The sequence below is a fragment of the Taurulus bubalis genome, assembly GCF_910589615.1.
Source record: "Taurulus bubalis genome assembly, chromosome: 4".
In the NCBI taxonomy this organism is placed as follows: Eukaryota; Metazoa; Chordata; class Actinopteri; order Perciformes; family Cottidae; genus Taurulus; species Taurulus bubalis.
This window is the reverse complement of record NC_136592.1, coordinates 20,532,613-20,559,929: the sequence shown is the minus strand read 5'-3', so window position 1 is coordinate 20,559,929 and position 27,317 is coordinate 20,532,613. Positions and strand designations below refer to the sequence as shown.

The 27,317-nt window shown below is 40.7% G+C and overlaps 4 protein-coding genes across 4 annotated transcripts in view; 2 read left to right on the top strand and 2 right to left on the bottom strand.

Annotated features, from left to right (window-relative positions):
* Positions 1–6,743, top strand: part of znf710b (zinc finger protein 710b) — a gene marked incomplete at its 5' end in the record, with an annotated part of 9,395 nt that extends 2,652 nt beyond the window's left edge. Inside the window, 4 exons of the mRNA XM_079216786.1 lie at positions 1–543; positions 4,095–4,286; positions 4,654–4,825; positions 5,944–6,743. The exon at positions 1–543 is cut by the window's left edge and continues 1,029 nt beyond it. Of these exons, the coding sequence (XP_079072912.1) occupies positions 1–543; positions 4,095–4,286; positions 4,654–4,825; positions 5,944–6,125 (1,089 nt within the window). The 3' untranslated portion in view covers positions 6,126–6,743. The remainder of the gene's footprint in view (positions 544–4,094; positions 4,287–4,653; positions 4,826–5,943) is intronic.
* A 3,037-nt stretch (positions 6,744–9,780) lies between these two features.
* Positions 9,781–14,968, bottom strand: LOC306735444 (isocitrate dehydrogenase [NADP], mitochondrial-like). The gene is made up of 11 exons (XM_079216912.1): positions 14,850–14,968; positions 13,889–13,980; positions 13,551–13,716; positions 12,692–12,852; positions 12,451–12,594; positions 12,111–12,247; positions 11,752–11,903; positions 11,475–11,587; positions 10,590–10,687; positions 10,408–10,500; positions 9,781–10,256 (listed from the first exon to the last, which is right to left on the bottom strand). Exons 1-11 carry the CDS (start codon positions 14,956–14,958, stop codon positions 10,172–10,174), a joined length of 1,350 nt encoding a protein of 449 aa, XP_079073038.1. The 5' UTR covers positions 14,959–14,968; the 3' UTR covers positions 9,781–10,171.
* A 991-nt stretch (positions 14,969–15,959) lies between these two features.
* Positions 15,960–18,861, bottom strand: tmed3 (transmembrane p24 trafficking protein 3). Its single transcript, XM_079216519.1, has 3 exons — positions 18,710–18,861; positions 18,001–18,246; positions 15,960–17,146 (listed from the first exon to the last, which is right to left on the bottom strand). The coding sequence occupies exons 1-3, from the start codon at positions 18,851–18,853 to the stop codon at positions 16,913–16,915; spliced, it is 624 nt and encodes a 207-aa protein (XP_079072645.1). The 5' UTR covers positions 18,854–18,861; the 3' UTR covers positions 15,960–16,912.
* A 1,260-nt stretch (positions 18,862–20,121) lies between these two features.
* LOC306735035 (retinol dehydrogenase 13-like) lies at positions 20,122–23,471 on the top strand (the record flags this gene model as incomplete). Its single annotated transcript, XM_079216463.1, has 7 exons — positions 20,122–20,197; positions 20,412–20,552; positions 20,721–20,912; positions 21,247–21,408; positions 21,598–21,714; positions 21,803–22,007; positions 22,131–23,471. The coding sequence occupies 7 exons, from the start codon at positions 20,122–20,124 to the stop codon at positions 22,225–22,227; spliced, it is 990 nt and encodes a 329-aa protein (XP_079072589.1). The 3' UTR covers positions 22,228–23,471.
* Between the last annotated feature and the right edge of the window lie 3,846 nt (positions 23,472–27,317).

Sequence of the window (27,317 nt, the reverse complement as noted above, 5' to 3'; positions counted from 1 at the left end):
TCCAAGTACAACTTGGTCACGCACATCCTGGGCCACAACGGCATCAAGCCACACGCCTGTACACATTGCGGGAAACTGTTCAAGCAGCCCAGTCATCTTCAAACCCACCTGCTGACCCACCAAGGCACGCGACCCCACAAGTGCACCGTCTGCAAGAAGGGCTTCACCCAGACCAGCCACCTGAAGCGGCACATGCTCCAACACACTGATGTGAAGCCCTACAGCTGCCGCTTCTGCCGCCGCGGCTTTGCCTATCCCAGCGAGCTACGAGCTCACGAGGTGAAGCACGAGCGCGGGCGTTGCCATGTCTGCTCGCAGTGCGGCATGGAGTTCCCCACCTATGCGCACCTCAAACGCCACCAGACCAGCCACCAGGGCCCCCACACCTTCCAGTGCACCGAGTGCAACAAGTCGTTCGCCTACCGCAGCCAGCTCCAAAACCACCTGCTGAAGCACCAGAGCCCAAGGCCTTACACCTGCTCCCAGTGCGGTCTGGAATTCGTGCAGCTCCACCACCTGCGTCAGCACTCGCTCACTCATAAGGTACTGACACTTCCGCTCCCACCCTGGACTTCCTGAATGCACTAGTTACAAACACACTATTGATATTTCCTGCATAAATTAGACCGTTAAGGGTTTTTCTTAGAGAGCAAAAGCAAATGCTATCGGCTCACCAGAGGGAAGCTTACCAGACCTCTGCTCATCTTCTGTCCTTCACCCACTGAGATCTGGTAGACGGGCAAGAGCACTTACCCTGGCAGGCATCCACACTCTGTACTCTTACTTTCCTTTTGTGGCTTTGTCTGACTTGACTTTGTGACTAAAACTTCTTTGGAACTTCTGAGGTCAGAATAGAAGCCAGTAGAAACAGAAAAATGGTTTTGAGACTTGAAAAGGCGATGTGCATGCAGTCACCCTGCGTACAGTTAATCAGCCATCTTCTATTCAATAGAGCTCGCTCCAGGACGTGTGTTCTCCAGAGAATTATGTTTCCCGCTTTGAAAACTTATTATTTATCATAACAACAAAAAGAGAGGACAGATCTGTAGCAGGATAATTATCCTATAAGTAAAATAAATCCCTTTCACTTAAAAATATGTTTTAATCAAGGAATTGAGAAGTAGAATAGATATGTCTCTCACACAGATTTAATTCTGAATATCCACAATACTGAGCGTCATCATGTAGTCCTCATTATAGTCTCCATCTAAATCAAATGTGTGTAATTGCTCAGTATGCACACACGCACGCACGCACACACACGCGGGGACACAGACAGATCACAATTAATTTGATATTACCACAAGACCGTCGTCTTCTCAATTCTCCCACCGCTTGAGGCCTTGATTATTAGTTGTTGTTCTAAAATACACCACATGTGAAACTAAAACTGCACTGTTTGCAAATTGCCAGACGTATACTTCATACATATAGCTGTAGCAGTGGATAGAGTTGAAATGCTGAATTCATGAGGATTTACCTACATTTTATTACTCTCAGGGGAACAATAACCCAAAGCCACACTCATGGAAATGAGAGACCAGTAGGTATTCTCAGTGGAGAGAATGTTCTCTTTTGTATTTGAGCCTGCTGTCTGTTCACTGCTCCCCCTGGTGGACAACACATGCATGACACATTTGTTGTGCAGACAGTGACAGCAGTGTTCCCTCTAAGCTGCGCGCGTGCGCGGCCGCGCAGGCCAGTCGGAGTGGCCGCGCAATAGATTTTTCAGACCGCACACATTTTTCTGTCTGCACATTTTTTTTTTTCAGGGGTTAAAAATCTTTTTTGCACCAGTGTTTCTGAGATAGGAGTGAGCCATCTGCGCAATAATACGATCTTTGATGTGACGTATCGAGTCTTCTTGGCCAATCAGCGTCCCGTTTCCCGACATGCGCTCTCTGTACCTCTGCTAGCGCTCTGCCTCCGTTAGCACCCCCCACCCCCCGCTGTCCTCCTCCGGGCGCCAGGAGTGAAGCTCGCCCAGAGCGCCGCATGAGCTCGGGCCGGTGCTGTTTAGGCTCCTCTTGGCGGGTCCTGCTCCAGCAGCTATAGGCTACCATGGCGAAAAGAAAGGCAGAGCAGGTGCCCCAGAAAAAGGTCTGCCTAACGTTCAAACATGAGGGGCTAGATGAAATAGTCCAAACTGACACAGGTAGGATGAAACTTTCAGACGTATTTAAATATCAAGAATATGAAGTTATTAAATTGTGTATATAGGCTATCTTTAGGAAAAATGACACCATGTCAATTTAATAGGCCTATACTTATTCTTACGCACTGCATTAGCATTTCTTTCAATGAAGTTCCACTTAAATGTTGTACCTGCTGAGAAATGACTAAACACCTTTGATACTTTTATTTTTTATATATATCATTATCAGTCATAACCAGTCATAACCTCCCCTTATAGAAGCAACAAAGATCCTTTAAGTTCAACTAAACTGACTGGTAAAACACCATCATTAAAATGTTCCCAATGTCCAGCCATTATAAAGGATATTGAATAAATATCAACCTTGTACACATATTGATGCATTTGCTGTCATCTCTTTGAATCCCCTATGGCTAACGCAGGCATGTGGTCATTTTTCGGCAGGTCCCGTGGTTGCGAATTGCTCACACTGCTAAAATGTGCGCTTATAAAAAAAAATTTTTGTTCAGTGCTGAAAAAAATTAGAGGAAACATTGAGTGACAGTCTGCCATATTTGTCTGCTTATACAAACACAGTCTCTCGAGCCGCTGGCAACCTTTATTACATATTAGTTCTTTTCAATAAACCAGAACACAGTGATTCAGGCCCACTTGTTTCTCTGCGGACATCGACTGCAGAGTGAAGTGTGTAATGCAGCAGCACATTCATCTAGACAAGCCTCAAGGCCTCGGGTGCTGTGAATTGTCTGCTCTTGTGACCTGCTTCTCGATGACTACACATTTCCTGTCGCATGTGGTTGAGAATATTACTGGAAAAGAAGAAAGACGGGCAGCAAGGGCTTTTCTCCCCCGTACTGTAGTAATCTCTTTTGGTACACCCAAAATGGCTGCCGAGGATTTTTATATGGTCAAACTAATGAGCAACATCTCACAGGCAGGACGTGGATGTCATTACGTTACCAAACTGACGTCCTAGACAAACCATCAGAGCCCTTTGCTCATACACCTCCCCTGCTATTTTGTGGATGACAGTATATATTAAGTTACAATAGCACAAATTAGTTTTGAAAGTTTGACATTGTGGGCTCCCCAACATTAAATAATATATACCCAAATTAGATAGATGAGTGTCATTGTTCCAGGTATATAAAAACCATGTTGATATGGATATTTTTAATCGTGTCAAGAAAAATCTATATCAGTGATACAATAGGGTTAGGATAATCATCTCTCCAATGTTTCGAACTACAGCTCCCATAATGCTGTGGGGGATGTAAAAAGGAACTACAATGCCATGAATTCAGCAAGTGACGCAGTAGGCTACAAATATTTGAGCCTACATTTGTTTACATTTTGGCAATTTGGCTCCATTAAACATTTGCTGAATCAGCCATCAGCAGTTCTTGTTTGCAAAAGGCTCATGGAGGCACAGAAGATTGATAATGAAAAACATGCTGGTTCTCAGGCAGGTTCTGGAGTTGTAATGAGCATACTTTTATGATTTGCAAGCGGATTAATCAGAGACAGAGATATTTTTGGAAAGTGTAAACTGCACTGAATCTGAAAATATGTATCATGTCTGTGTGTTCAGATTTGACTTTTGACTCAAACAAGGGGTGTGCTTTTTGACACTTATTGTGGTACTCTGCTCCTGAGGGTTTAAAAGTACCTAAAGTGAATGGCCTCCATGAGCTGGGGCAATGCTGCAGCTCCATGATGATCAACTGGCCAAATCGGCAGCCAACTAGCACCCCGTTGTTCTCCGACGACACCAGAAGGCACTTCTCCCTCTCACCTACGTTGCTTCAGTCTCTCGCTTAGCTTCCTCCTCTCAACTCTCTCGCACCTCCCGCTCACAGTATGAAATTCTTAAAAAGTGAATCCACTTCTGTCTCACTTTTTAAGTGATTAACCCATTCCTTCTGTTTGGACTCCGAAGGGAATGAAAGGCCACAAGTGTGAAGTGTGTTCGCGGGAGTTTACCCTGTCGGCCAACCTGAAGCGGCACATGCTCATCCACAACAGTGTCCGGCCCTTCCAGTGTCACGTCTGCTTCAAGAGCTTCATCCAGAAGCAGACCCTCAAGACCCACATGATCGTCCACTTGCCTGTAAAGCCATTCAAATGCAAGGCGAGTATTTTGAACTTGATTAATTTTATTCATAAAAAATATATATCCTGGGTGAAAGCAGCAAGTGGAAGATTTTTCTAATTAATTTCGGTGTGAAATGAGATTTGATGATGCATTTGAAGTTCAATTTAATGGGCAGGATTATATGAGGAGAAGAAATTTTCTTAAGGATAATACGCTTTGATATCACCGGGTTTGCTCCGATGAAATTCACATTCTTAGAAAAGCCCACGAAGCTTTGAGACAACCGTGGTCAGGCTCAGGATGTTGTCATCACTAACTTCCATGTACAAGTAGCTGCCTAGACGCAGAACCTTTAAATGAATTGTGTTAATCAATGTCTATTTTGTTGTGTTTTTGTTTCCAGGTATGTGGCAAGTCTTTCAACAGAATGTACAACCTGCTGGGCCACATGCATCTCCATGCAGGCAGTAAACCCTTCAAGTGTCCTTACTGCACCAGCAAGTTCAACCTGAAGGGAAACCTCAGCAGGCACATGAAGGTCAAGCATGGAATGGAAGTCTCACCAGAAGGACAAGGTGAAGCCACACATGTTGTCACACGTTTCCTTTAACTGGTATTTATCCACTGAAGGGTGATCGTATGCATGCGCTCTTCTTCAGTTCACAATTCTCAGTAGTGACCCTCTGAATATAAACCTGCTATCGACCTGGTCTGACACAATTTACACACATGCTCACAAATATAAGTAATTAACATTGTCTGTGATATGTATGTTTAATAGTAATGTTTGTTTTGCTTCAATAGTAACAGAATATTCAATATCCTTGGACCCTGTCATGCACATTATTTTTCCCAGATATAAACTAATTTCTATAAAAATGGTATTTGGCGGATAAATCACGGATTTTCTTGCTTTTTAATACAGGCAACACTAAGCTAGGCTCTTAATGTTGTTGTATTGTGTTGTCCACATCAGGCAAAGTTTCATTTATGGATGTAATAATATTTACATTTACTGCGACATTAAGTCTTAAAGGCCATGAAATCCTTGTTTTATTGATTGGCTTCTCATTTGTGCGATGTTATCCTACATGATCGCACATGATTCTACATGATTCTGCCAGACATGAGAGATTTCTGTATTCTGTATTTATTTTGTCATTTCACTAGTTTGAGGTGGAAGAAAGGGTGACTTATCAACTTTTGAATCAGAATCTGATGACAGTTTTGGGATTGCCTTCTTATGGTGCCAGGCCACTGTCAATCAAATCTGATCAATTCTCAGCCGCGCAGTTCTATTGAAGCAGGTTAGCTGAGTTTTTAAGTGTTAGACTAAGTTTATATGGCTAAGAATGACATGAGATTGTTGCTTTTGTTTCACATATACATATCATACATATCTAATGGTAAAGAGAATGGCTTAGGATATGAGATGACAATTTTAGAGGCTTTTTAAGTTGATGGGGAAAAAACATATTTAAAAGGCGAAGGTTTTTGTTTTGTAGTATAACAAGGAAATTAATATTTCCTTAATGTTTTTAATTCAGTGCAATTCAATCCATATATTTTAACAGTACAGTAATAGAACAGTGTGTAACCCTAATGAACAATGTTGTCCCAGGAATTTCTTCAGCATGGGGACACTGACTGTAGCTTTGGAAATGCACTTTATAATACTTTTGTTTTTTTCCAGATGTTCATCCAGAAATGAATAGCCAGGGGGAGTATGAAGGACAGAACTTCAGCTTTACATCACAAGACAATATGGACAATGGTGGCTCCCAAAACCTCACCAAACTCACTACAGCAAACATGGACGACATGGAGGAGTATTACAATTTCGGGAAGGATACAAGCAGCTACACTACACCTTGAGTGGTGATGAACCTGAGAACATGCTTTGTTTTTTGTTTTTTTTTAAAGCAGAAGTAAATTACAAAGTTGTTTTCAAAGCTTTGGGAGACACTGGGGACGGGGTTTTCTTTTAGGTTTTGGCCTCCTTCCAGAAGAGCCAGAACTGAACGGCCTCTGATGGGAGGCCAGGAAGGAGACGCACTTCAAAGGAGACGTTTCAACTCTGTTGCTAATCGCAGAGACGCTGAAACTGTGGACGCTGGTCTAGAGCTCCTTTTTTGGGATTACTACGCGAAGCGACTCAAAGACTCTCACTGGCGGACAGTCGAATCTGTATGTTGTGTGTATGTATCAGTTATTTGAAGAGGGGGGAAAAAAGAAAAAAAAAAGTTGCAGAGCCATCAGTTACATTTGATGTGATAGAAATCTGTTTACCATTTTGCCATTTTGGTCATTTACAACCAATGTATGCCCTTATATTTTTGTCTGAAAGTGCCAGCCAGATACATTTGCAACTAAGCTTCCACCGTGTCAGCTATTTACTCACTGTATATCGAACTTTTGATACATAGTCACAACTTATTCATAGGTTTGAATGCTCTTACTAAACGGTTCCTAATTGTAGTTACCCATTCCTTCCCTGGCCCTCAGTTTAAACAGATTGCTCTTTCAATGCGTGTGTATGTGCTTTTTGCACAGGACGTCTCAGCTTTTCTCTTCCGGGGCACTTCTTACTACCAAAGTTGCTACTGTCCCATGCAAGCTGATACCAGAAAAAACAATGTTAGCGACATGTAAAGCCCCGTCACTGTACAGATGATTCAATTCTGCAACAGACAGTGTGTTTACCCACCGTTTTTGTCTCACATGGTTTAGCTTAACATTAATAATCTATCCCGTGTAGTGAATATACTGCTCAAAGTTTTACTGAGTGAACAATACAAAGCACTTTTTCATTGAGACCTGTCATTTTTCTGTGAAGGCTTTTCTTCAGTATGCTCATTTGCCTTCAGGAGAAAGCTGGGGGAAATAAGATCGTAGAATCTTCCAAACCCCCATAGTGGCAATATTGTTAAACACAAACAGATATGCTTTCTCAGTAGTTTTTTTATTATTATTGTAAACTGCAGTTTCCTTGATATGGATATTTCACAGTTGTCAGTTTAAATGCGAATTGAAGAATGAGCAGTTTGGATGGAGAATCAGCAGTAAGGGTTTTGTGTTGTTCGTAGTATCAGCACTCTTTAATTCCGGGCTGTTTTCACTTCACTTTCAATTCACAAAGATATTTCTCCACTCAATGGGGAACAAAACACTGAGTGGATATCAAATCCAATCTGTAGATTTAAAAGAAGAAAAGAAAGATCTTTCAGATTACATTTTGTGGGATTGAATTGAAAGTGGATTGACGCTAGTTCTGTTATTCATAATTCTGTTTTGGGGAAGACGGTTAGCTCCCCCTGTCCTGCCATGCAGGTCAGCCTTGATATGCACACTAAACCAGAGCAACGGTCTGCAGCACTAGTTCTTCTTTGAGATGAGGAATATCAAACTGAGACCTCATGGAACTTGACCATGAATTATTTAATAAAGGTTCTCTAGTTTAAATGATGGAGACTGGTGTTTTAATCTGTCACTGTTTGGGGAGGTAATCCTCAGTCTGCTATATTTAGCCATGCTAGGGGCTCTCGGGATGGCAATTGGCCCAGGCTGAAATATCTCTATTAAAATATACTATTGAATGGATTGTCATACAATTTAGTACAGTCACTTTTTGTCACCTACTGTCTTTCGTGATCTTCTGACTTCCTTTAGCGCCACCATGAGGCTCGTATTTCTGGTTTTAGGTGATGTGCCTCAACAACTATTGGATGGATTGTCATACAATTTAGTACAGTCACTTTTTGTCACCTACTGTCTTTCGTGATCTTCTGACTTCCTTTAGCGCCACCATGAGGCTCGTATTTCTGGTTTTAGGTGATGTGCCTCAACAACTATTGGATGGATTGTCCAAACATTTGGTTCATACATTCGTGTTTCCCTTTGATCTCTTTGGGGATCCCCTGACTTTTCATCTAAAGCCATCATCAGAAAAAAAAGTGTTCAATCATTTTCTTTATGATTGAACACTTACAAAACTACTGACTAACAAAGAGTACCCGCAGAAGGAAATTAGGGATTTAAACTACATTGCAAGATGGCCAATGACATCCACATGAATGTGATCCCTCATTTCCATCCTGTGGATATATGAGTGCTGTAGTTGGTTCAAATGTTGCTAATACAATTAAAGGGAGCATTGATTCCAGTGTGTAGGTACTCTTAATGCAATTATACAGATTTTAGTATACAGCACCCATCTCACTGAGGTTTAGTGGACGTATCCACGACTACTAAACTAATAATAGCCTCGGCTGATGCTGTTGTTTGCTAATTAACAAATGATAGCCGGCTAACATGCTAAACAAGGATGGTAAACATTATGCTCAACGTCAACATGTCCGCATTGTCATTGTGTTAGTATACGGATAGCAAACGAGGAAAAGAAGTCAAATGAAACAAACAAATGTAAACCACTTGCTCAGATATAACTCTTTTTTGGCTGCAGATCATATTAAGTGGGAGGTTCTTTAGCACTTCATAGTTGCATAGGAATGTTCCTCCAGGAGGAAATTAAAACAGGAGGGGAAAAAGTTAATTTAAATGTTACTTTTTCTAAAGAGCCGCCGTGACTATTTTCTTTGACATTTTAGTGACTGGGAGAAAGAGACAGACAATGGTTCAGTTAGTTAACCTGTCAAGATGTTGGAGTACCATCAATCTGTAGATTGAGAATAACACAATATCAAACTAATGCTGTTCCGTCAGTACTTGTACCTGCATACGCCGGTGTCCTTTATTCACATGTCCTTCCTCATGGTATGTTGTGCTTAAGTCTGCTTTGGTTACTTGGTTGTTATGTGGTTTAACAGTGACAACCAGGTAATCTAGATGAACAGAAACATATCTTGAGGTACATTCAGGCGTAATGGGCTAATTACCTGACAATCTGTCAGGTAACTTTAAAGCCCCTTTGCATCTGTGAGGGTGGCACATGAAGCCTTCAGCACATGGCTGGCTGGTTAACTATGTCGACATCTGCTGGTGTTATACTGTAATTGTCACAACATCAAAAGGCGTTGCTAAAAACCACTCGCTGTCATGCACTGGAGCGTACATTCGACTAAAGGAGCACACAGCACTGTGTGAATATAGTCCTGGACAGAGGCTCACATGTGCAAGCGCATGAAATTAAAATGTAGAATGGGATTGCATGAAAATGAATTGTGAGGGGAACCTCTATAACGCCCTCTGGAGGAGTTATGGATTCAACACGAAAGCACAAATTCACATTCCTTAAGGTCTAATTAAATCATTCTTGAAGCTCTTTCAGAGGCTCAATACTAAAATATTTGGATAAACTGAAGCAAAAATGCTCTTGTCACCTTACATTTAGTTAAATCACTTTCATTTGCCTAACTAATTAAATTGGTCAGTATCATCGTAGTACAGAGGATTTGGAAAATTAATCTAATCACCCCCAACATAATTGTGTGTTTTCACGGCCGATGTTCAGGTTGAGAGCACTGAACAGTGTTGCTGTTGAAGACAAGAACAAAATGACAACAAAGCAGAATTAGCCAACTCCATACTCTGGAGGTTATTGAGTCACCATTTCTTTCTTTTATATTAATGCTAATGGTGCAAAACATGTCATTATGGTTATTTTTTGTAAACACTTCCCTGAAGATACCTTCTAATTAAATGGGAAGATGTCTTCAGGGAACATTGTGTTAGTGGCATTGATATTGATTCATACAGCAGAATCACTTAAATTGTGTAATGCACAACTGGACATTTGGCAACAGGAAAGGTATAGGACAGTTGTGTGTCAGTGAGCTATACAAATACAAACATGGCAAATAGCAAAATTGGATACAAATATGTCTACATACAAAGAAGAAAAAAAAAGTGCCTAAAAACTTCTTCTTTTTTCTACATTTGCAAGTTTGTCTTCCAATTGCTCTTCATTTGCTCAGAACTTTGTCCAAGTTGGTCCTTATAGCATCGAGGAAGTCCGTTGTGTTCACATAATGCTCATCCAGCTTGCAGCTGCAAGATAACAGTGCAGGGGTTACATGTTTAATGACTTGTAAAATCTGTCCTAAAACATTGGCAAAGGTTGCCTAAAAAACAGACCACACACACACTTATATAGCACACACACTGAGCATTACTGAGGGATCTAAAAATGTAAACTCACTTGGGCAAGCCATGGATGCAGCCTGCAAGGTCCTTGGTCATCACACCATTTTCCACAGTGGTCACACAGACGTGTTCTAACGTCTGACAGAACCTGGATAGCAAAAATGCAGAGTGACACATTATTTGCTGTACAATTGCGTAAACATATACTGCATGGGTAAATTACATCAGATAACGCACTTTATCAAGTCAGGATTTCCGTCCAATTTCCCTCTGTGCTCCAGCCCTCTGGTCCAAGCAAAGATGCTCGCGATGGGGTTGGTGCTGGTTGGTTTTCCCTGAAAAGCGAGGACACGGCGAGGACACGTCAACATGTCTTGTGGTCGCTTTTTGAAATTCAGGTTCATTGGTGTTAATATGGATAGGGATATTAATGTCATCGCCTCTCCCACCATACATTTATGGAACAGATTTCCTGAGTATATAAAGGGTTTAATATGGAGAGTCTCGTCAGTTTGATTCTAAAAGGACTTGCGACATAACCTGCACCAGCATTTACTATTAATGACATTCATCACTTTCAAACTCATCGTAGCTTTGATGAAAATACCACAAAATGACGTGGCCTGTTGTCTGTGAGAAAACACTCTACTCACCTGACAAAAATATCTAGAAATTTTGAAGCTGCAAAACTCCCATTTAATAGTTTCTACACAAACACCTGTAAACTGCATTCAGTATAGTTTGGTTCTGAAATTCAAAAATTATCTGGACTTCAGCAGAATTTATTATGAAACATACCGAATAAAACATTTAATCATGCTCCCTTTTACACTTAGCTCAACTGAGTGAAATTGCAATGACTCAATTAACACTTACAATTGAATACTGATAAAACAATTTAATAAAAAAAAGCCTTGGTCCTGGATTTTAGTGCACTATCCTTCCAAGAGCTCATTAGTATGAACAGTTTGTATGTTGTACAGTTGGAAAGTATATGTGGAGAATCACAACTTCAACTCCAACCTTTGTCCTGATTCTAACCTCAAACCTGACACCAGGTCCCAGCCCTGAATGAGTCCGAAAGCACATACCGCCCCAGCAGTGTGACCCGGTGGCTCTTACCCTCTGGTGTTCGCGGTAGTGCCTGGTCACAGTGCCGTGGGCGGCCTCGGCCTCGATAGTCTTTCCGTCAGGGCACATTAGCACTGATGTCATGAGACCTAGAGAACCAAAACCTGGACACAACACACAGACATTACCTTGCATCACAATTCACAAAAATAAGCCCACACACCTGCCAGATGAAAATAGCATATCATTGTGACTGTGTGGCCGTCACTGAGCAAAGCAGGGCAATACAACAACTACCATCCCATCTTCAAAGTGAAGGTGCACTAACCCTGAGCCAGAATGTCTGACTGCACATCTCCATCGTAGTTCTTGCAGGCCCAAACAAATCCTCCAGAGGACTTCAGGACCTGGGCCACCATGTCGTCAATAAGACGGTGCTCATACCAGATCTTCAGCTTGTCAAACTCAGGCTTGTAATCTCTGAAAAAGACAGAATAATACGTATGTATCGTTACAAGTGACAGTTCAATTCAGTGGCCTGACGTTTCCACATTAAAATTGGAGACCATACACTGTTTGATCACCACGTGAAATTTCGAAGAGTCACCTAAAGAGTCCATTCTTCGAGCAATGTAATTGAACAACCCAATACACTGAGTTTGAATTCTCAGACGTCCAGTATCTTACTTCTCAAAGATGTCCTGGAAGATGTCTTTGAAGCGGCCGTCGTAGGCCTTGAGGATTGTGTTCTTGGTGCTCATGTACAGAGGCCACCTCTTCTGGATGGCATACTGGAAGCAGCTGTGAGCAAATCCAGTGATGGACTGTGCAATGAAAATGTATAATACGGTCCAGATTTTAACCATAAGAAATCCCATCACCGAACTTTACATTAAAAAAAAACTAAAAATTGAGAATGCACTCCCCAAAATAATTTAACAAATTACCTTTAGCCATTTACAATATTGCATTGATTTCTTTGTACACTAATTCATGTAAATAAACATAACAGCAAGCCCTTTCTTACCTCATCAGTGTTGAACATGCCCAGCCCACAGCCCCCAGCGAGAAAATTATACACCTCCCACTCCTTCTGCTGGCTTCCATCGGCTGGGGCAAACACAATCTTGAATTTGCCAGGCTGGTCCACAACAAAGTCTGTGGCCCTGTACTGTGAGATCAAGCATCAAAGAAGAGCTGTGAGAAATTTCCTCGGTCAGTTTGAAGGCATCTTTGGAAAGAGCAAAACATGCGTTCACATCGCTTACCTGATCGCCGAACGCATGTCTGCCGATGGTTATGCCTTGTGACCAACCGGTAACGAGACGAGGGATGTTTTTACAGAGGATTGGCTCACGGAAAACGGTGCCACCCAAGATGTTCCGAATGGTTCCATTAGGACTCTTCCACATCTTCTTTAGCTTAAACTCTGGAGAAAATATGCATTGAACATTGTTACCATTATAAGACCTAAAGGATCCAGAACAGTTAAGAACTTTTCATGGACCAAAATGAAAAGTGTCAATACATGTATTCTTATTAACATACAACTGATTGCACTACTAATGCAGCTATTGGTTGAAAATTAACTATACTGCAATGCAAACTATTTCTCAAGGCTAGAAACTGTTGTAGAGCCAGTGTGTGTGTGTGTGTGTGTGTGTGTATAGTCAAAACAATATTATTGACACCTACAGGTGACCAAATTATAGGACTACAATTCCCACGCGTTCTAACCAATTACTAGAAACAGGTGTGAATAATTTGAAGCTGGAGATGCCAACGAGACAGTTCTCATCCGTGTAACGTAGAGGATTTAAGTTTGCTTATCATTTTTTTTTATCTTTGTAAGGCCTACTTTCTTTGAATGCGTGTTGGAGCAACCTTTATTGATTTTGATTCACCGTATGAGACGTTCAACATCAAGCCAGCCTGACAAGACAAGGAAATCCCCAAAAAAGTGAGTCGGGCATGTCAAAAATAATTTAATATTTAATATTGAGAATATAAATGTATAAATCTACAAAAATAGAAGTAGAAGGAATCCGCGACAACTGTTCTTCTACACAAAGTTGGAATAGGTAATTGGTATAGATGGCATATGTAGCATAAATAAGTAAAACTCACCCTCAACTCTGGCCTCGTCGGGGGTGATGGTGGCACACTTGATCGCCACATTGTATTTCTTAGTGGCCAGAGCGGAGTCGACGGTGACCTGGTCGTCTGTCTGGTCCCGGTATGGCAGACCCAGGTCAAAGTACTTCAGCTCAACATCGACATTGGGCAGGATGAGCTGCACATGTAGAGATGTTGATGTGTTATCAGGGCAACACACTGCACAGCAACCACACACGCAAACAAACATGCACATATGCAGTCTTTCTGATGATTAAAACCCATTTAAATTAGCGATTAGGCAACCTCCAGTTTCTTTATACTGTGAAAGTCTAAATCATTTGAGTTACCTTCTCTTTGATGAACTCCCATATGATGCGAGTCATCTCATCGCCGTCCATCTCCACCACCGGCTGGTCCACCTTGATGCGCTTTGTGGCATCTGAAAAGTGCAGTTATTCATGTTACATAATGTTAGCCAGAAGTAAATAAATAAATATATATATATATATATATATATATATATATATATATATAACATTTTTGTCTCTCTGTCGAAATTGCGACTTGGTTGTTTATCTACTTAACATTCACTTAGCTGGAGGGTTATTTTCAAATAGTCATAATTTGCATGTTTTCATTATTTTCACTGCCACGTATGCTTCTTGGTTCTTGAATTAACTGTGGCTTTTGCAATTTGGGATAGAGCCTTTAAACTCACATGCCTGTGGGAAAGATCATCAACAAGTCGAGAATATCTCGAACATGACCTGCACTCACCTCACCTGTGACACCGTCTGATCACAAGACAACACCTGCATTTTAGTTTCATATCCATTTTATTACTTTGGCTGCTGTAATTACGCCGGGTTCATTCTCACTGAGAACTCTGCCAGACATTGTGTCCTTCGGAGTATATGACTGCTTTAATAGCAGGCATTACCTGACAAGCCCTTTTTGTACCCAGACACTCACGTGGACTCACATGTCAAGATTAAATGATACAGCTTTTTATAAGTTTCTCATTAGACTATTGTGTCGTATTAACTTTCTGTTCTGCCTCGAGTTTTTCATACATTGCTATTTGGTGCCAAATGAAAAAACTGAGTCTGTTTTCAGGATCGTATGTGTGATTCAGTGATGGCACTTTGCCAATCAGCAAGATCAACTTTGTAGGCTACCGGTTTCCACTGATGCCTCCCAATTAGTCATGCTCATTCATAAAACACGCACTTGTTAAACATGCGCAAAGCTGTAAAAAAATGTACAATTTGAGTCAAATTGGTGTGAATTTTATCAAGGCTGACTTACAGTTTCTCTGTTGCAGCCGATGGTGACAGACGGCGGCCGGTGAGAGCGCAGCGGGAGTTTGCGACAGTGCAGCGGCTTTACTTCTCAGAGCTTTAAGATAACCCGCCATGTTTACTAGGAACTGATGACGGTCGAGGCCACTGGAACGGTACCCTCTTTCCTTATGAATGAACGAAAGACAGGTAGAGCCCGGTATTACCGGACGTAGGTGTTGGTGAACACTAACACGTCAGCGTGGATAGAGAACGCTTTACTCTGATTGGGCAACCAAATCGGCTCCGGGCCAATCACAATGAAGTATGCTCGTTGAAGGAGCCTACAGTGAATTCAAGTTCACTTCAACCCTTCTTCCCTTTTTCTCTTCCTCTTTTCCTAACCCTCACCGCAGCCTATCCAGGTAGAAGTGTAGTCTACTCTCTTTCTCACACTTTTCAGTGGTGGAAGAAGTAGCAACTTAAACATTGTACTTGGGTAAAACTAGTAATACCACAGGGGATAAATACCCCAAGTAAAAGCATTGCAAATGTTACTCAAGTAAAGTAGCCTACAAAAGGAATATCATTTAAATACTAGTGATTATAATTTGTAATATTAATTTTCAAAGTAATCAATTATGTTAAATGTAAACAAAAAAGTGAATGTAACATTGTACACCACAGCACTGTGAAATGTAGCCACTGCATTTAGCCTCCCAGAAGGGGCAGCTGGCAGCTATTATGCAGCGCTCTGGAAGCAGTTTTGATGTTTGCTCAAGAGCACTTCTGCAGTTCCCAGGAGGTGAACTGGCACCTCTCTAGCTACCAATCCACACGCTGTACCTTGTGTTCAGGGACTTGAACCACCAAACCTCCAGTTCTCAAAGGAGTGGAGTTGAAATGTATAGTAGCAGAAAATGGAAATACTAATATTAAGTACAAGTACCTAACATGTGTGCTCACATAAGGTACTTGAGTAAAAACTGTTGCATGAGATGTGTAATTTATGGGAAGAGAAAATATATATTTTTATCTAGGGACAAAAATCTTCTTTGCATGTTGGAAATAGATTATAAAATCCTCTAAAATGGGGTTCATCAGTACATTAGAAAACAGAGCCGACAAGGCTGCACAATTATGTGAGCTACTTATTTTAATAATGAAACATGTTTTCTGAAGAAAATGTTCCAAATTAAAAATACACATTACGTGCACCTGGATCTAAGTTGGCAGCTCCATACACATTGTCCCAGAAAATAACAAAATTGCTCAAAATACAAATCATAATATGGTAGTGTTAAGAAGCCAGATTTTCATCTTTAACATAAATGGCTTTCGTCCCTTTTTTTTAAATTTTTTATAATCCGTTTTACAGATAATTAAGAGACAAATAGGACTGCAAGCATAATTTAGTTGTTGAAAAATAAAAGCCATCACAATTTGGTCATTTAACCGTGTTCATTAAACATCTCTATAAAATAACATGGATTTATAAACCACAAGAGTGAAAACTGAGAATCCAATCAGCAACAGGATGGTACGTAACAGACCAATTAAAACAAAAAAACTTTCAACTTGGTAGGAAATTAAAAGCAAATGTCTGAAGGCACTTTGTATGGGACACACAAGGGGATGAGGGAGACAGAGCTCTTACACTTCATATTTTTCCCACATAAATTAAGGTAATAATAAACACAATATAAAACAAGACAACCTACATTCAGTGATTTGCCAAAACATCTTGTGTAATTAGTATCCAGATGAAAACCCATGACTGTCTTAATTATCAGATCAAACTAACCCTGCTTTGACTTACCCTGCTAAATAATATATAATAAATAATCTGTGCAAGGTTGAAAGGTGGAAAAAATCTAATTTCCCAAAATAAGTACAAGAGTTGTTTTCTTCTCGTTAAGAACAAATCGGCACAGCCATGATAAAGGCACTCACATGTTTGTATGAAACTTGGTGGGCAGAACAAAAATAGAGTGAATACTACAGGGTGTGTGATAATCTCCAGATGCATTTATGTGTTCACATTGACACGGTTCCACTCGTCTTTCTGAGGGAAAATCGAGCCTACAAGTTCTAAGTGGCGGCTGCCACAGAGCCTTTCCTCTCACTGAAGAAGCTCTTGAGCATCATGACTTGACCGACGCCGATAACAAACAGCAGGACGGTTTCTCCGATGGACCAGTAGGTCACCCGCTCCAGGAGATGTTCGGCTTTTGTGCGGTCGTGTGCCTCTCTAAGCCTGTACCATGTCTGTGAGTCATCCACCACCTTCAGCACCTCATGAATGGAGACGCAGGATGACTCCAACTGAAAGTAGAAAGATCAACACAAATTAATCCAGAGCACAGGAATGTCCTGGGGTGACGCGTACACAGCAGGAGGAGGGTCACATATATGCAAACACTATCCAAAACTGCTCCTGAAACTTCAACTTCCCACATCTTCCCCCGCATGTCTCCAGACTTGAAATGGACAAAATACAACATATACATAAAACAATCGTGTATGTAGTATCACATTAAATACACTATAACTAGGGATCTACAAATGTGGGCTGATATGGGGAATCTGAGGTTTATTCTGTGTTCAGATAAACTGTAATTAAGTCCAGCATAGAAACTGCAATGAAGATGTTTGACATTTCTGACATAAAATTGAAACAGACTGAACGGGGGTGTTAACAAACCGGTATTGTGGGTTAAGGAGTCATTTAAATACTCGCAAATACGATTCAGACTTGGTTAATACAATATTTGCTGTACACACACACACTGCAATACTTGTCATCTCGTACTTTTATATTTGCACTCTTCCGACTTTGTATTGCACTGCAAGCCGGCAATGTCCCTATGGCTAAATTCAGTTTGCTCTCAAGTTAGCTCTTACCTTATCAAGTTACCTAGCTCTGGCTCCACCTAGTGGACTTTTATAAACTGTCCCGCCTCTGAAACTAAACTAACAATGGAACTTGCAATCTCCACAACAGCTGTTTAGATTAGCACAACTTACAAAAGACAACATTATTGGCTAATAATATTTTTTGATAAAATGTCTCTTTAACCTGACTCATAACTCTAAATGTGCACATATGGATTGTAGTTGTCTGCTGCAGGTTTCCATTGCAGCAGACATATTTTGAGCCCCTTGTTCCTCAGACATACCTGAGTCAGTGCTGTAGCTCCAGTCATGCCCCGCATGAGAGGTTCCTCGTCTCCGTGGCGGAAATCCAGGTACACTGTTTTATGTGTAAAAGTGGAGAACTCATTGCTGAAGCAGACCTTGTAGACTCCCCCCATAGCTGTGGTGTGAGAGAAGCTGTCATACTGCTTCTTCTTCTCATTATACAAGACATTGTTTTGAGGATCGGTGACGAAGCTGTCCACATCATAGTTGCCTCCTGCGATGACCTAAAAGAAAGCAATAAACACTCTCATACACACGTAGATGACATGTATCTGCATGCCACAATAGTTGGACCATTGTTCAAACTAAAAAATGGCGAGGTTGAACCAGCTCATGGTTATGCAGCAAAGTGAGCAAACCAGTTAGGTGGGTGACTTCGGTTAAGAAAACCCACTTTTACCAAAACTATTTCTCCTCAGTTTAAGTGTGTGTGATAAACTGCAGGCAAAGGAAACAATGAAGGTTTAAATATAGTTGCCAAATGTGCACTCACGATGAACTGAGGAATTTAAGCTATAATAACTAACGATGCATGTTATTCTCTTTCCAAGAACGAGAGACAGAACAATTTACTAGCAAATTACTTTACTACGTTTTTTACAATATGCTGCAAAATGTATATGTAACTCGTGCAGCATCTTGCAAACGCACACATGTGGAAGTGATGAGGCTTTTAGAGTAACTTACTTGGAAGTCTATTTCAAACTTCACGTCTTTCTGCAGTTCCTCGTAAAAACATTGCTTTTCGTTGTCAGAGAGCTCAAACGTGAGCTCGGTGCCAAACACCACAGACACATGCAGCAGCAGACAGCTGAGTCCCAGGAAGAGCATCGCGAAAGCAAGAAGAAACAGTTGAAAGCGACAGACAGTAATGTAGCAAGGATGATAACAGTTGTGTAGCTCTGACGTGGCACGAGCACGAAGAACTTCCGGGGCAGGCAGGTTTGTTTATTTATGTAAAATAAAAATAAAAATTGAACTTACAATACTGTCAAACAAGACACACTGTGACTCTAAATGTAAGTCAATCAGTTTTTAAACAAGTTAAAGCCACGAGACTACACATTGTTGCGATACATCAACACAGCGTTCTAAAGCCGTTAAACTGATCCAATTAGGACGCCATGTCGTCATGAAGTTTGATTTTCAAAATAAATTACCTTTTTTTTTTTAATTCCAAGTAAGGCAAAACCCACATTATTTATGCTTTGAAAAAAACCGACACATTTCATGAAATAAAACTCGGAGTTTTAAAAAGTCCATTTATAAGCAATAGTATTTTCACGCATTCAGACACATTTATCCTACATTCAAAATGTAGTAAACTAAAAGTACAGAAATATGCGCAGTTACATTTGAACTTGCTGTTGGTTTGTTGAACCAAAATTGCATTATATTTTACAAACTGATCATGTTTTGCATGTAGTCTTAATTTAAAATATAAAGCAGTTCAATAATAGCAGTGAAAAGTATTTGCATCAGTAGGGGATTGGTACAAAGTAGCACAACATTGAAATACGTAAAATAAGTAAAGCACCTCAAAATTGTATTTAGGAACAGTACTTGAGTAAATGGTTACTTTCCACTACTTTCATCACCAATCGTATCAAATAAAGAACAATAATTATTCATTTATTTTATAAAATAAATGAAAATACAAAATATGTCCTCAATCCACATCACTGTAGAAGTGAACGCTGCTGCTTTGCTTTCCTTGGGCCTTTAATATATTTCAAACCTGTGGAAGAGAGTCTGACATTAAGATTATCATTTTCACGACAGTAAATTGTATTGTCATTGCAAAGCAGCAGCAGTTTATGCAATGAACCACTACAGTTGCCAAGACAGCAGAAGGTAAACAGTACACAATAGTCTTATTCTGATAATCCCAGCCGGTGCACACCACGCCTCCACTTCCGCACAGGGAGTCGTCTTTAGCAAAAACAAATTCGCCTTTTTATACACTTTGACAGCATTTTTTGTGGTTTCATCTGATGAGGAGCGTAGGGTTATTCTAAACAAGGCAGTGTTTACTATACATTGGTGATACTCTTTAGCTTACAGTTATTTAAGTTGGTTAATAATTAACAGGCTAAAATATGCAAAACTACACAGAGACAATCAAAGACTTATTAGAGAGGCACGCGACCGGTCTCGCTGTTGCTTGTGTTGCAGGTAAATACATTATTTTATCATATGGATATTGTGTATGTTAAGTTTCCTTAAATGTCAGTGCAATGTCAGGTGATCATTATTTGCTGATAATGTAAATAGTGGTATTTACTCTGTCACCCATCATTCAGGCAGATGAATACCAGTGTGTTCCATCATGACAGAGGGTATATTACACTGCGTTTGCGATGAAGGTTAACATTTTGTTCTCTGTCAGGGGTTGGCATACTGGCCTTGCGCAGGTGGCTGGCTGGGGGAGTGTGTCGGAGCAAGGTCAGGCTGGATGGAAAAACAGTCCTGATCACAGGAGCCAACACTGGCATTGGCAAGGAGACGGCCCTGGATATGGCCAAGCGGGGTAAGACCCTCACCTTCTATATATGTTGATAGTTGTTGTTTGTCGTTTTTGTGCAGCACTTTTCCCCTAGTTTTGGATTTTGCTAAATTCCCTGCTGCCTTGACTACTAATTATTTATTACTTACACTATTACTGTTTGACACTGACACTGTTTCTTATTTTGTCAAGGAGCCAGAGTGATCCTAGCCTGCAGAGACATTACCAGAGCCTGCATTGCAGCTGACGAGATCCGGCAGCAGAGTGGCAACGGTAACGTGGTGGTAAAGAAACTGGACCTCGCCTCCCTGCAGTCTGTCAGGGACCTGGCCAAAGATATCCAGGAGAATGAGAAACGTTTGGACATCCTCATCAACAACGCAGGTATTTTGAATTCACTACAGGGATACAATAATACAACACTAATACTACTACTAATAGGTGCAAATATAATTTCTTATAGGGGGGCAAAATAAGTGTGAACTTCATGAAATACTGTTTGATTTTGCACTTTTAACAAAACATGTCACAGCTTAACATCCTGTATCAAAAATAAGTGGAATAAAAAAAGCATCCTATATGTTTCATATGAGCTGTTGTTTTTTATGGCTGAAATTGAGCTACGCTTTATTTATTGATCTCAGTTTGTGGTCAATTGATGGTGGACCAAGATGTTGTATATTAACTTTTTATCTTATGTGTATCTGTTGACCTTTAGGTATCATGATGTGTCCTAAGTGGAAGACTGACGATGGCTTTGAAATGCAGTTTGGTGTCAACCACTTGGGACATTTTCTCCTCACCAACTGTCTTCTTGACCTGCTAAAGAAGTCAACTCCAAGTCGCATCGTCATCGTCTCCAGTCTGGCACACGAGAAAGGTAAAGATGATGTTATGTCATTTTTGTTCAACAAATCAACTTCATAGTTAGAACTGTATCTCTGACGTTTTATTACACTTAAAGTGGTATGACACATTGGTTGGTTATGACAGATACAACTTATATGATTGCTTCTGGATTTCAAAATGTAATTTCTGCTTGAGGACTACACTGGACTGTTTCGTGCAGGCAGCATCAACTTTGATGACATAAACCTTGATGCAGACTACCAGCGCGAGAAAAGCTACAGGCAAAGCAAGCTTGCCAATGTGCTCTTCTGCAAAGAACTGGCTTCCAGACTGAAAGGTAGGGTCCAATGCTTGCTACGTCTTTATGGCCCTCTGGTGTTTCATGCATTGTATTTGGTTTGATGGATCTCTCTCCCTCTCATTAGACACTGGTGTGACCGTGTACAGTCTTCACCCTGGTGTCATCCGCACCGAGTTAGGACGCCACTTTTTCCCCACTTTAGCCATGTGGCAGAGGATCATAATCACGCCAATCATCATGATGATCAAAAGTCCCTATGCTGGAGCTCAGACCAGCATCTACTGTGCTGTCGACGAAAGCCAGGCAAACGCCAGTGGCCTCTACTACAGGCAAGTGCAACAAACAATAAAACTCACCGGACTGTGAAGGTGAACTTTATTAACTGAGTTAATGTCTGAGTTAACACGGTGACTCTTAGTGAACTTCTCCCTCTATTTTTATTCCTCATGCAGTGACTGTGCCCCCAAAAAGCCGGCACCACAGGCCCTGGATGATGCTGCGGCCAAGAAGCTGTGGAACCTCAGTGCTTCCATGGTTGGTCTGGCGTAAACACAACAGCCTGCTCCTCCTGCTAGAGTCAGCTGCCCTGTTTACACGGGTGAATTTACCACAGCAAAGTATGTTATTATCTAATGGGTAGGGGCATTGCATTAATGATTTGACCTGTTCTGGGTCTGAAAGTTTTGCACCCAAAGATTTGCACTATTTTAATCTCAGACTCCAGTCAGTTGTGTGGATATTACATTTAGGCTTATTGCTTCACCTTTATATTATGCAAATTCTGAATGATTATTTTGAGCTTTATTGTATATCTGTGTTATATTGTTATGTTCTTATCAAATTTAGGCAATGCTTGCTTTTTAATTGACCATCTTGACTGATTGTTTGGTTGTATGCATTTGAGGGCGGCTGTGGCTCAGGAGAAAGAGAGGTTTTGTCCTTTCATCTCCAGGCTGATTGTTCGATCCCTGGCTCCTCCTGTTTGCATATCAAAGTGAGCAAGACACTGAAACCCAAGTGGCTCCTGATGAGCAGGCCAGCGCCTTGCATTGCAGCTCCATTATCATCAGTGTGCGAACGGGTCAATGAGCGGCACATGTTGAAGCGCTTTGTCCGGTAAAGTAGAAGGGAGCTATATAAATGCAGGCCATTTCAATGAGCAATTGCTTTTTTTGCATTCTTTTATTTTCATTTGGAATACTACAATGTCTACTTTTCCAAGATAATTTTAAGAATTCAAAATGCTTCTTTTATTCATTGCAATTGAAAACATACAGTAAATGATTGTATAGTTTTTTTGATTAATTCTGTATCAAAGTCATGACAGAAAACTCACAAAAAACATGTAAAGCAATACTACATTTTCCGAAGAACTACAAGGAAATGTGGATGACAGTGTACCAGTTCAACCTCTACACAAATAGGCTGTCGTCGGAGTAGTGATGAAGTGTTGCATGAAGGCTTGGAAGTGACCATATGTGTTGGCAGAGGTGAAAAGATTGTTGCACTTCAGAAGAGAGAGGATCCTCCACTGGGTGTAGAGAGGGAGAGGACACCTAAGGGGAGAGCAGTTAGGAAGCAGTCATAGCTCCAGAAGACTCGTCAGCTTTGCGCGCGTGTGTGTGAGTGTTTGTGTGTTGGTGGGTGTGTAGGTGTGTATATGCTGTTTGTATCAGGGTATGTTTGCTTTCATTCGCTGAGGTGAGAATTGAACTGTGTGCCTTCCTTATTCGAACAAATAAAAAAAGAGTACAACAGGGAACCATCAGCAATGTAATACTTTTTGCAATAAATGTCTGCTTTAAAAATGATACATTTTCTGGCATATAATTTAAATAGCAGATGCAATAACTTAAACTCTTAGATATATATTTATGGAAGATTGATGGCTGTAAATGAGGGGAAAAAATATCGACAACAATTGTAATGCAGTCTTAAGAGTCACATTGTGAGTTGCAGAAACAAATTGAGAATCCAGGCTTTTGCGACCAGCTTATCAGCACATTAAAGATGATGCTGTGTTCAAAAGAGTGAATGTGGCCGCATATTGTGTTTGAGAGCAGTTTATGCATCTTACGATATGGGGTACCAGTCTGAGCTACTTATTGGAAGCTTGGTTATTAAAAAGAGTTTTCCCATAGCTCTTTTTAAATGAAGCCAGATGAAAATATAAATTATATAAAATATAATTAGTTTTGAAAGCTTAGCTTAATAGCAGTTTGAAAAAATAAAGCATTTCTCATCTCTCGTAAACTTAAAAAATATATAGACATTACTATGAATCAACAACTTTGTGTGGATGCTATTTAATGTTTTATAAAATGATTTTCTTATCCCTACCCGAAACCTTTTCAAACTGTTTTCCAGCGGTCAATTGTTCTCTCTCAGTTTGATGTTGAGTTTCCATTCAGTGAGCTGTGCGTAAGAATAGAAATGTCAAAGCTGTATGTATGTAGGTGTGAACCTATGTCAGTTAGTTGGCATGCATCATACATTACTCACCGAAGTTTTGTATTCCAGTTCACCAGTTGCTTTGTCATGATTATGTCATGCTGTATCATGTCATGCTGTATCATGTCAGAGTCTCTGAGTTCACTTTTATCTCACTGGTTTCTAAATGTGATGTCAGGAGAACTGATTTGACATGCTACATACTTCTCCTGACATATAAACTGTCGATAAACTGAATTTATTTTATGGATCATACTGATATTGTCAAAGAATTTAAACAAACTTTTTTTTTGGGAGGAAAACATAGTATTGCCTGAAGCCACACCTGACAAAGATGGTTGCTTTCTGTCATATTTTGGAGAAATATGACTTCAAACCAGGTGTGCTCAGAGCTGCCTGAAGGGAATCTGTGTTAATATTCCACTGTCTCTCATTTGACGAGACAGAAGCGTAAAGTCAACTTTACTCTTTTCAGTCCATGGATGTAAAGTACGACCCAATGCATCCAGCACAAAATTATCTTCAAAATGACTACAGATCATTTCATTATTCACAACTCAAAAGATAACGATGCAACCTAATGTTAGTGTTAGTCACGTAAAACTTCACTTAACAACTCTTCAAAATGCAATAAATTCCCTCTAAAAAATTAATTGGTAGCAAAAGCAAACAACTAAAGCATAAAAACAAATACACACGATCAACAATTATACATTGAATGACTGAATCACCCCGAGGCTCTCTGACTCAGAGGTTGTCTCTGCAGTGTCTGTAGGTAATGTCATGCACATGCCCTTATCAGTTCTCCGTCCAACGGATACAGAATCTATAGCTGGGCTGGAAAAGTGATAAGGAGATGTGAGCGACCACAGTACCACAACAAGTGTGATCGTCTCCAGCAAACTGTGATGGAGGACCTATTGTTCAAGGACAAAAGTGAGATTCCTGAAAGGTTTAAAAATTCTCCATCCATGGACAACCTGAAATTGCCGTCCCTTCCCTCGAGGTCCTGGTCCTAAGAGAGGAGTTTCGAAGTCGAAGCAGATGAGATCTGTTCTTCACTCCATCATTCGGTCGCAGAAGAGGTAAACCCGTCTCTTTTTCTACCATCTCTACCCCCTGAAAACCGCTCAGATCCTCAGGCAGCGGGGAACCAGTTAAGCTTTAACCGGTCAGAGTGGGTTCCTGCAGCAGTGGCCCCTCACTGCTTGACTGCTGACAAACTTTTGAGACACACCCCATTGATGAGTTTTATTTCACTGCAGCCCCGCCTGGCTCGGAGGGATTTCTCTGCTGCCATTGGCTTACGCTCAGAACTCACCATACCTGCCCCCTGGCTCTTGTGGACTGGAGCCAAATAGTTCTTCCAGCTGTCAATCATGGTGGAGATCAACCAGTGGGATGAGAGAGGCCAGGCTTGGTTGGTGTGCTCCCCACAGGTGTGGCTGAGAAGCACATTCCAATATGTACATACCTGTCAGCTCCTCCGGTATTCAGCTGCTCCTAGAAGGTCCTCTGTTGACCACTCGCTTGCCCCTCTCCTCCTCATGGGGCCTATGCAGAGGGAGAAGGAAATAGCTCATTTTTCAGGCACAAACAAGCGATTATCCACCCATGCGGTGTGTATCTTCAATTCTTTCTTAAAGCGTACCACTTCATTTAAAGTTGTAATGTCCCATTATGGAGAAAACCCATTGTTTTACTACATCATTGCTCATGTGCAACATGTATGTCACCAATGACACAGTCTATGTATATGTAAAATAAAGGCTCCCTTTGTGCTTGGAGGCTGTTTGGAGTGTAAACTCATGGGAATCACCATAAGCAACTTGTGAACTATGTGAGCCGACATAGTAAATAAAGGCAGCACTATGTTTTTACATATTGCAGAGTATTTCAGGACCCACAGTCTAACATAGGCAGATCTCATTTCATGATCCACTCTAATATGTGGAGTCAGTTAGCGCACAGGTGCAGGCAGTGGCATGTGCTTCCCCCCCAGCAGAGAACATCAGATCATCTGTGCCTGTTTTCTCCCACAGGAGATCATAAAGCCTTAACGAGAATGTGTGAAGTGGAGGGTTGTGTTGTTTGCTCCCTCTGGTATGCAGGCCTCTATTTCTTTTTCTGTTCGAGCCATTTTATATATGTTCTCGGCCCTCTTTCTCTCTCACACCTTCTTCATCTTGCAGTGTCGCCCTCACTCTCTCAATTCTTCTCTTTCAGAGTGCCGGGACAAACAAACAGTGTACGCCTCAGGCAGGTGTGGGAATGCAGGCTTGCAGCATTCACATGCCTAAAGCCGAGCCGAGCAGTGCAGTGCAGCCCATGCCGTGATTACCTTTTGGACGAGTCTGTGCATGTGTTGAGCTGTATCAGAGCAGCCACAGTGACTAAGCTCCTCTGTGTCACCAAGCATAGTCTAGTTGGAGCTCGCGTCAGATGCTGCTTGTTTTATTTCAAAAGAATCCTTAACTCAGAAACAGGCCTGTAACCCATTTTGTGCCCTCAGATAACAAGAAACTATAATGAGTGGCTTTAATGTATTATACTAGTAGCATCAAGCTACTGAAATGAGACTGCTGCTACTACAACCAAAAATAACAATAATGATGATGTCACAATATAAATATACTATATATATATATATATATATATATATATATATATATATATATATATATATATATATATATAAATACTTCTGATAATTTTCATGGAATCCAGGAGTTTTGTAACAAAGCATTCTAAATGCAAAATGTGTATAGTATTATGAAAATTAGAAGCTATCACACCATGAAAATGTGCTTTAGTTTAACAAAGCAATAAACTTAAAGTAGGTAACTGACTTCATTTCAAGGGTAGATGTACGAACACAAACGCTGTTTTAAAATGCAATCCACTTTGATAGCCTTGCAATACATTTACAAAAGCAATGCGTAAATGTCTATCTTCAGAAAGGTTTGTTGATTTAACTCTACCGTAATGTTTAAGGCCCTAGTTCAGGGTGCATCAAATTATTATACGGTGTTTATTTTATTTTTACTATATTATTCTTTTAAAACATATTGTATGCTTGGGGCCCTTGAGACCCTGGGTCTATTTAACAGCTCAAAAGACATATTTAACATTGAACCGGCATTACTTTTTCTACGTTAACAAAATCGAACATTTTCGAGATCTGCTCT